We start from the raw sequence: 9,373 nt of genomic DNA, 5'->3' as shown, positions 1-9,373 counted from the left end.
GATAAATTTAATATTTTATGCTTTGAATCAAGGCTTTTCTTAGCCTATTTTTGGCACCAAAATAAGTAATTTCAAAGTGTTCTTCATCGATAAATTTAATATTTTATGCTTTGAATCAAGGCATTTCTTAGCCTTTGTACTTCATTTTATATATCTTTTGTAGAATGTGTATGGCTTATTTAGCAGGTCTGCAAATTTGCTCACCGGGAGCGGGGGGGTCTCTCATAAATATATAAGCATAGCACGTGGGTTCAACAGAAAGGATTTTTAAAAATCCTTTTTTTACATATTTTTTACATACACAAGGGTACCATTTAAAGGGGATATTCACAAGTTGAATAGAAAAAAGGCTTGTTTTATTCATGAAAACTTCACACATAAGGGATTTTTAAAATAGGCCTTGAACACACGTGATATAGCGGGTTTACTTACAATGAACCCCCCAAGCAAATTTGTAAAAGCTAGTGCACATTTAAATTTGTTCATTTCTTTGGTAGCATGAGAACCTTAGTCAACTAGAAAATGAAGCCTCAATTTAGAACCTTAGGACAAGTGAAGGCTATATACTTTTTCAAATTAATAAAATATCAAGAAAAGGTGGTTTCGGTGGTTGGCGAAGTACACAAATCCTTTCTCATGAAAAGGGAGTTGTCTTTCTTTTTGCTCTCTCTTCCAGTTTCTTCTGTCTTGCATTTCTTATCTGTCTTATATAACCATGTCTCCTTTTGGTGATGGAGAGAGAGAACAAGATCAAGAAAGAACCATAGCTTAGTTTGTGTATGAATTTTAGGCATTTTCTTGTGTTAATTACCTTTCTTAATCCTTTCCAAAGCTTAGAGCTAAGCTTTCAACATATACTTTGTTATCATTAAACCCACAAATCTGGACTACAAGGAGGGCATTTCATTGGTGTGTTCTTCAAGAGTTGAACCTGAGTCTATTGCTTAGAAGGAAATTATCTTAACCGTTGGACTATTGATCGTGGGAGCCAGTGTTGGTTTCTTTGGTGGAGATGGTGGCAAGTGGCACATTTCTTCTCTACCTTACATTTAAAATCATAATCACAGCAAAATGCCTCCCCCCCCTCACAAATCTCTTCGCTCTCTCAATGGCTCTCAATGGCCAGTATTGTCTTGAATTCATTTCTTTCACCAAAAACCTTCTCGTTCTCACCCGATATAACCTGTGCCTATTGTGCAATAGATTGAAATGATCTTGCTCTCTTGGAAACCATTTCTCCACACGCACACAAGGTTCATCGGGATCTCCATCCTCTCCATGTGCAAGTAGCACCACCTTCCCATATCTCCTTCTAGTCTCAGAAATGGAACCAAATGAATAACCTAGTGGAAGATACCCAAAAATATTGGCAAGCACACCTACACTAACTAGAAGAAGGGCATAAACATGCAAAAACCATGGAATATTATGCAAGAACTTGCTGCTAGAGAAGGCAAGATTGTCAGCCCCATGCGTGAGAGAGAAGAAGAAGAAGTTCTTCTTCTTAACCACCTCCCCCCCCCACGACTCTCCCAACCACCATTATATTATTCTTTTATAAAGTATTTTTATTACATTGCTTTTGCACCTTTGAAAATAATCCTAAAACTAAAACTTTTAAAGTATTACCAAGTAATTGGAGAAAAATAAAATGTGACCGGCACTATAAGATTTGCGGACCCACTATATTATGTCGACACTTACAAATGATAAAAGATATTACAATGAGCACTAAAAACAGGCATAAATGCCAAGGTAATTCCATAAAAGATAATATTTTGTCGATTTAGAACTATATCTTATTAGCCATTTTAATGCCAAAATTGGAGGCTATCATTCGCTGTGGAAAGGATTAAGAAAGGTAATTAACACAAGAAAATGCCCAAAAATCACACACAAACTAAGCTATGGTTCTTTCTTGATCTTGTTCTCTCTCTCCATCACTATAAGGAGACATGGCTGCACAAGATAGATAAGAAATGCAAGAAGCAAGAAAGTGGAAGAGAGAGAAAAAAGAAAGACATGGTTGCACAAGATAGATAAGAAATGCAAGAAGCAAGAAAGTGGAAGATAGAGAAAAAAGAAAGACATAACTCCTTTTTCCCTCTCTTCCACTTTCTTGCTTCTTGCATTTCTTATCTATCTTGTGCGACCATGTATAAGATAGATAAGAAATACAAGAAGCAAGAAAGTGGAAGAGAGAGAAAAAATAAAGACATGACTTCTTTCTCATATGTGTACAAGATAGATAAGAAATGCAAGAAGCAAGAAAGTGAAAGAGAGAGCAAAATGAAATACACGACTTCTTTCATTTTGCTCTCTCTTTCACTTTCTTGCTTCTTGCATTTCTTATCTATCTTGTACATATGAGAAAGAAGTCATGTCTTTATTTTTTCTCTCTCTTCCACTCTCTCTCTCTCTCTCTCTCTCTCTCTCTCTCTCTCTCTCTCTCTCCATCACTAAAAGGAGACATGGTTACACAAGATATGGAAGAGAGAGCAAAAAGAAAGACACAACTCCTTTTAGTGATGAAAAGAGAGAACAAGATCAAAAAAGTGGAAGAGAGAGAAAAAAGAAAGACCCGACTCCTTTCTCATATGTACAAAATAGATAATAAATGTAAGAAGCAAGAAAGCGGAAGAGAGAGCAAAAAGAAAGACACAACTCCTTTCTCATATGCACAAGATAGATAAGAAATGCAAGAGGCAAGAAAGTGAAAGAGAGAGCAAAAAGAAAGACACGACTCCTTTGTCATAGAAAGGAGTCGTGTCTTTATTTTTGCTCTCTCTTTCACTTTATTGCTTCTTGCATTTCTTATTTATCTTGTGCAACCATGTCTCCTTTAGTGATGGAGAGAGAGCACAAGATCAAGAAGAACCATAGCTTAGTTTATGTGTGATTTTTTGGCATTTTCTTGTGTTAATTACCTATCTTTGAGAAAGGAGTCGTGTCTTTCTTTTTTTCTCTCTTTTCCACTTTCTTGCTTCTTGCATTTCTTATCTATCTTATGCAATCGTGCCTCCTTTCAGTGATGGAGAGAGAGAGAACAAGATCAAGAAAGAACCATAGCTTAGTTTGTGTGTGATTTTTAGGCATTTTCTTGTGTTAATTACCTTTCTTAATCCTTCCCAAAGCTTAGAGCTACACTCTCAACATATACTTTGTTGGATTTTTACCCACAAATCTAGACTATAAGGAGGGAATTTCATTGGTGCGTTTACCACTAGGAGGAAGCAAGATTTAGAAGGTATGCAAAGAAGAGTTAAGAGGAACTTCCAATTTTTAGTTTTGAAGAAGTGTAGAATTTTAGTTTTATAGGCAAGAAAGGCTTTCTTTCAAATTTGTGGGAGGGAATATTAGTAATTAAGGTGATTTGGTATTTCATATTCTTGAAATTTGGGTTTAATGCTGTGAATTTTTAACAATGGAGATCATAGCCTAGCAATGTCATTATGAAGGAAGGAGGTTGATCGTTTGACTTTAAGGGAAGAGGAATTTTAGTGATAAAGCATAAAGACTCAAGAAGACAGAGGCACAACTAACTTCATGTGGTTCGGGCCAATAGCATATAGAAGAAGAAGGAGGCTAATAAGAGATGTTGTGGTTAAATCCATCACCGAAATAACACGGATGAGAGATTTGGGGATGTAGCATGCATAGTGGGATCTGTGTAAGATGGAATATTTGCTTTAAAGAATACAATACATTCAAAGTTAATGGAGATCAAGAAGACAAACACCGTTGCCCTTTAACGAAAATGGTCTGGAAAAGGAGGCTAGTGCTACAAAGTCTTGCCTTGATCTATTAAACTTTTACTATGATTTGTGATCACAACATGTGCATCCTTTGAAGAGATTAAAGAAGAGAAAAGCTACTCTAGTGTTTATGGTGATAAAATGATGGGCAGAGGCAACGTGTTTGTGCTCATCTTTGTTTGATCGGCCACCTACAGGTTTTAGAAAATGGCTAGTCACCACTCTCTGCCCAACACTATTTCGCATGTAATAACAACTGCTTGCTGGTAGCTTGGCATAACCTCCCCTCGGGTCTATATGGCACGGTGCCTTAAAGAGGCCCCCTGAGTAGGATCTACAGGTGATGGGGGCCGATTTTGGGCGGGGGCGATTTGGGCCATCAGATCACCAAAAGTAAACTAGGGCTGGAAAAAAACTCAGACTGTGAAGTAAACTAGGGATCCTAGTTTACTTCACAGGCTAAGTTTTTTTCCCTACACCCTAGTCTAGAATCCAGGCCGAGTTTTTTTGGTGATGTCGTGCTTTTCCTTCCCTAGTTTACAAAATAACTAGAGCCCCGAAGTAAACTAGGGCTGCCCCACAATAAACTCGGGCTTGCCATGTTGCCTAGTTTACCTCAGTTCTCAAGTTTGGACTTAGAATTTTTTTGGCCTAAGTCTTAAAATGCAAAAGAAAGGTTATGAACCCACGCCGTGCCACTAGGGAGGCCATAGTCTTACTATTAGGCTATAATTTTTGCTTGCTAGCGTATCCGGTCCATATTAATATATGCTTTTGTTATGTAGGGCGGCCCTAGTTTACTTTCGGGGATCCGACAGCCCGGATCCCCCCTACCCAAATTCGGCCCCCTCAGCCGTAGATCCCACTTTAAGGGGCACTGTGTGATATAGAGTTGTGGATAACCTCCTACAATGATTAGTAACAATCGCTTTGGTAGTTTGTCCGCATGTTGCGCTGTAGATTTATAACAGCCACCCACTATTTGTAAAAAGGAGATAAGATATGGTGATGTGAATGGTCTTGTACAAGGAGGCGTTCACATGCAGATGTTCGCGCAAGAAAGGGTTTCAACACCTCTTTACACACATGAATGGTCTTGTACTACAAGGAGGTGTTCACATGCAGATGTTCATGCAAGGAAGGGTTTCAACACCTCTTTACACACATGGTGGATCGAAGTTTCATGAGAGAGAGAGCTAGGGATTCAGGAAAATTTGCCAAGGATTATGTTTAAAAGTCACACAACACACTAAGCAAAATAGATTTGAGGCTTAGTAGTTAGTTCTTTTTCTTTTTCTTTTTTAATTAGTAGTTAGTTCTTTTTCTTTTTCAATTAAAACCAAAGAAATGGAGCAACATGGGTGGAGGTCTTCATTGGCAATATTTTTTGTGAGGGTGGTCTTATAATCAATATCTTTTGTGGGTTTTTTTAAAACACTTTGGTTTTCAAAGTGACATTTTTAGTGATGTTCTTTCATGGTGAAGTTAGCATTTCTTTTTATAATTGGTTGGGTAGACAAAGTGACATTTTTAGTGATGTTCTTTCATGGTGAAGTTAGCATTTCTTTTTATAATTGGTTGGGTAGATTTTTTTGCTTGTATTTAGTGGCATCGGGCACTTTCATACATACTTCATAAGTTTTCATCTCTTTCTTTTTGCAATACTTAATAATGTATGTGTGAATTACCAAATATTGCTAAATATTCTTCCTTGAATGTGTGTAGAGAGAAGTAGTAGGGCGTGGTTATACTCAAGAAAAGTACGACTTCATGTGGTCTCACAGAACTACCGCCTTGTTCATCGACAAAATGGAGTGGGAAGGACATGACCTCAATTGGGCCCACATCATCAACTATGTAAGTATATGTAATATTGTCAAACATTAAACTTTTTAGTTTTCTAAATTTTATGCATAAGTTATGTATAAATTTAATTATATTTTCTATATCTTTGACTTTTTATGTTAAATTATCCTGATAAAACTTATGGTTCTAATTCATACATGGACCTCCAGAAGGAGTCACTGGAAGTGAGAGGAGGCGCTGATGATCACGACATAAGTAACTCTTACATAGGCCTTTGTTTATACATGCTCATATTTTTTATAAGAGTTGTGTTCATTATTTTTGTAAGAGTACTATCTCTGCTCATTATTTTCTTTATAAGAAAACTTTTGAAATTCCCAAAGTATCAAGATTTTCTTAAATTTCCTGATATGGTGTTTATATTACTTGTGAGTTTTGTTAACGTGTTACCCCATCTTGAATAAGAATATCTGTGCAATTTTTAGTTTTCCAAATTTTACACATAATCTCAATTAACGTTTTTGCATCTTTATCTTTAAGGTATTTATATTTAAAGTGCTTCCCTAGGTACTATGGGTAGAATGGGACAAGCTAGGGCAAACTGCCTTAATCTGTCCTATTCTACCCATATTATTTTTTTTACCAATGTTAGCATGATGATCGGTATATATGCCAGTATATGCATCCCTCGACCGGGGGGGGTGTCACTATATGTAAACCCTCTATACGTGCGTTCAAGGCCTAATTTAAAAACCCCTTATCTGTAATTTTTTCATGAATAAAACACACCATTTTCCTATTCAGTATATAAATATCCCCTTTAAATGGTACCCTTCCTATTCAATATATAAATATCCCCTTTAAATGGTACCCTTCTGTATGTAAAAAATGTTTAAAAAAAGGATTTAAAAAACCCCTTCTATTAAACCCACGTGATAGGTTTACATATTTATAAGTGACCCCCCCGAGCTGTAAAACTCCACACTGATGCATATACCGACGTTTGTTTTCGTGGAAGTGTTGTTATAAAGACACTGATGTGACCAATGAGTATACCCATGGTCTGGTATTGACGAGTATATCGACAATGATGCTGACATTACGACCAGTTTTAGGCAAAAAAAACTAAGTCTAGATCGTCATTAGATACAACGATATTATGATAATCTCTTATAGTGAGAGCTAAGCTGTTTTCTTGGTATTAAAGTTTTAAGGACTGAGAAAGGTTATGCATTAGAAATCTCTCTAAATATGGTAGGATAGCTTACAAACCTATCTGCACACCCTTGGAGTAGAATGTAATATAAGGATAAGAAGCAGTAGCTTTACTTAAAGACCCAACTATATACAGAAAAATGGTTGGGAGCCTTATATACTTGACAATCATAAGGCCAAATTTGAGTTGTAATGTGGCTTTGTGGTGAGTCGATTCATGCAAGCTCCATATAAGCCTCACCTAGACGCATTAACAACAAGGATCCAACTATGTACAAAGAGTGGCTGGGAGTCTTATATACTTGACAATCATAAGGTCAAATTTGAGTTATGATGTGGCTTTGGTGAGCCAATTCATGTAAGCTCCACATAAGCCTCGCCTAGATGCATTAACAAGGATTAATATATGCTAGAGTATTATTCACTATGGGTTAAAATATATGAGGCTCATAAGGAATTGAGAATATATGGGTAAAAAGATATAGATTAGGTTGGTATTCTTCCTATGATAACATGCAATCTCCTAGTGGTTATATTTTCAACTTTGGAAGTGTAACAGTAAGCTGGAGTTCAAAGAAGCAACCTAAGGCTTGTACATGTAGAAATATAGAGGAGTAACAACAACTTGTGAGAATGCTCGGCTAAAAAAGTTGTGTGTTGCATGAGCCTCTTGATGGACTAGTTGTCTTGTGTATGTGATAACATGAGTGGTATAACCTAATGAAAATTATAATGTAACGAAGACGTGTAATAATGTTACTATGTAAGTTTACTAGATCAACATTAATGTCACCCATTACTAGTATTGATAAGAAGCCCTTTGTTTTAGTATGGGGGTTGAGAGAGAGAGAGAGAGAGAGAGAGAGAGAGAGAGAGAGAGAGAGAGAGAGGGGTTCTCTCCAAAAATATATCTATACAGACATATAACACACACACACACGCGCGCGCGTGTGCGTGCACGCACGCACACGCACACACAATGAATTTGGCACCAATTGGCTAGTTGACATGGCTGAACTAGCTCGATTACTTGTAATCCGTCGACGTGCACAAGTAGTCCTCGTCAAGTAGCTTACAAGCATCGAGCTCGGGTCCCCATCATGAGACCCGACTGCTCTACCAGCTCGACTACATGCCCGAGGGCAAGAGACTCACAGTGTGTCTCTTGTGTGTGTATAAAACTTGTGGCATTTAACCCTTAGTTGATGTTTAAATAAAATACCTAGTCAAAAGTATATCTTTACACATAATATATATATATATATATATGTATACAATGAACCCAAAGGTCAAAGCACTGAGCAAAGTGTGCGGGTTTGCGTTGCTTAAGAAATAGGCTAATAATAAGCGAAGAGGAGCGATGGCAAGTGATGGTGATGCTGCAGGGTCTTCATCCTCCCAACAGAGCGACATGGAGGTGAGGAACGTGGAGGTGGAGGGCGTGACGAGGATTGGTGTGAAGAGGCCCAAAATAGTGAAGGCGGAGGAGTACGAGGAGGAGATCTTGGTGCTGGAAGGGGTGGAGGTGGCCGCACCACATGCCAAAGTGAAGATGGAGCTCTTCTGCGCACACAAGGAGCACACCAGCTGTGATGCGTGCGGAAGCTGTGACGCGTGTGAGTTTGCAGGCTCTTTTCTTATCCATCCCATCCGCCCGCGCGCCGCCCAAGAAGAAGAAGACACCACGAAGAAGCGGTCGTCCAACCATCGCTTGGGGATCGGAGACGTCCTCCGTGACTTGGGCATAGAACTGGAGGAGAGCTTCACCCTCACTATCGTGCCCACCACAGTCCCGCCAGGTACCCCCATCTCCATTCAATCCATTAAACTCGAATATGAATAGAGTTAACTAGTTTCATGTATCTGTGTAAATGCCACTTTTTGCACACATGTGACCTTATCTTACACACACTCTTGTGAGTGACCTATATATTATTAAAGATGCTAGGGTTCCAACTTAGACAAGGAGCCACTCAGTGGCATTATCTTACGATTAAATGTATAACTCTAACTGTAAATTTTACACTGCACTAGTAATTTACACATGCAATGCTTATCTTCCCCTCTTGATGTAATTGTAGCCTTTCTCAAAGGTGTGTTGTCTTAGGGTCGTCACACAACTTTCCATGTTTTGAGCCTTTTAATGCATTTCAATGATCTTGTGGTTTACACATGCGTTTGTCATTGCCATGTTGGTGCTTAGTTTATACATATGAATTAGTGCTTTATGCATTAAAACTCTTTTTTAAGCTACCCTTTCCATTACCTCTGCTCCCTAATTCAAAATTGTGAAAATTAGATTGCTAGAATCATCATTTGGTACAAAATGTACTACTTGTGTTTTGAAGAATGTTTTTGGCATTATTTCACAAAGGGTTTCACCTTGAGACAAAAGTAAAGTCGTTGTTTATCTTGTCTTATTTGCATTTTCTAGCAAATATTAGTAAAAGAACTATGTGAATTGTTCAAAAATAAAGAATAATCTTGTGACTTTTCTTACATTATTTTCATTATAGCCAAGATAGAGATATCTTTGAAAGGCAAGCCTAAAACAAGTAGCTTATTAGTTATGTGGTTTTGGTTCTTGAGAAACAAGG

General features: G+C 37.7%; 1 protein-coding gene across 1 annotated transcript; it reads left to right on the top strand.

The window, feature by feature from the left end:
- Positions 1 to 8,055: 8,055 nt before the first annotated feature.
- On the top strand, positions 8,056 to 8,838 carry LOC147623436 (polyphenol oxidase latent form, chloroplastic-like). The gene has a single exon (XM_086821873.1). The coding sequence runs from the start codon at positions 8,137 to 8,139 to the stop codon at positions 8,617 to 8,619; it is 483 nt and encodes a 160-aa protein (XP_086677999.1). The 5' UTR covers positions 8,056 to 8,136; the 3' UTR covers positions 8,620 to 8,838.
- The last annotated feature ends 535 nt before the right edge of the window (positions 8,839 to 9,373 follow it).

The sequence above is a fragment of the Cibotium barometz genome, chromosome 27 (assembly GCF_041138505.1).
Source record: "Cibotium barometz isolate CiBa-2024 chromosome 27, ASM4113850v1, whole genome shotgun sequence".
Classification (NCBI taxonomy): Eukaryota; Viridiplantae; Streptophyta; class Polypodiopsida; order Cyatheales; family Cibotiaceae; genus Cibotium; species Cibotium barometz.
Note: the sequence above shows the minus strand (reverse complement) of the source record. Positions and strands in the feature narration are given on the sequence as shown.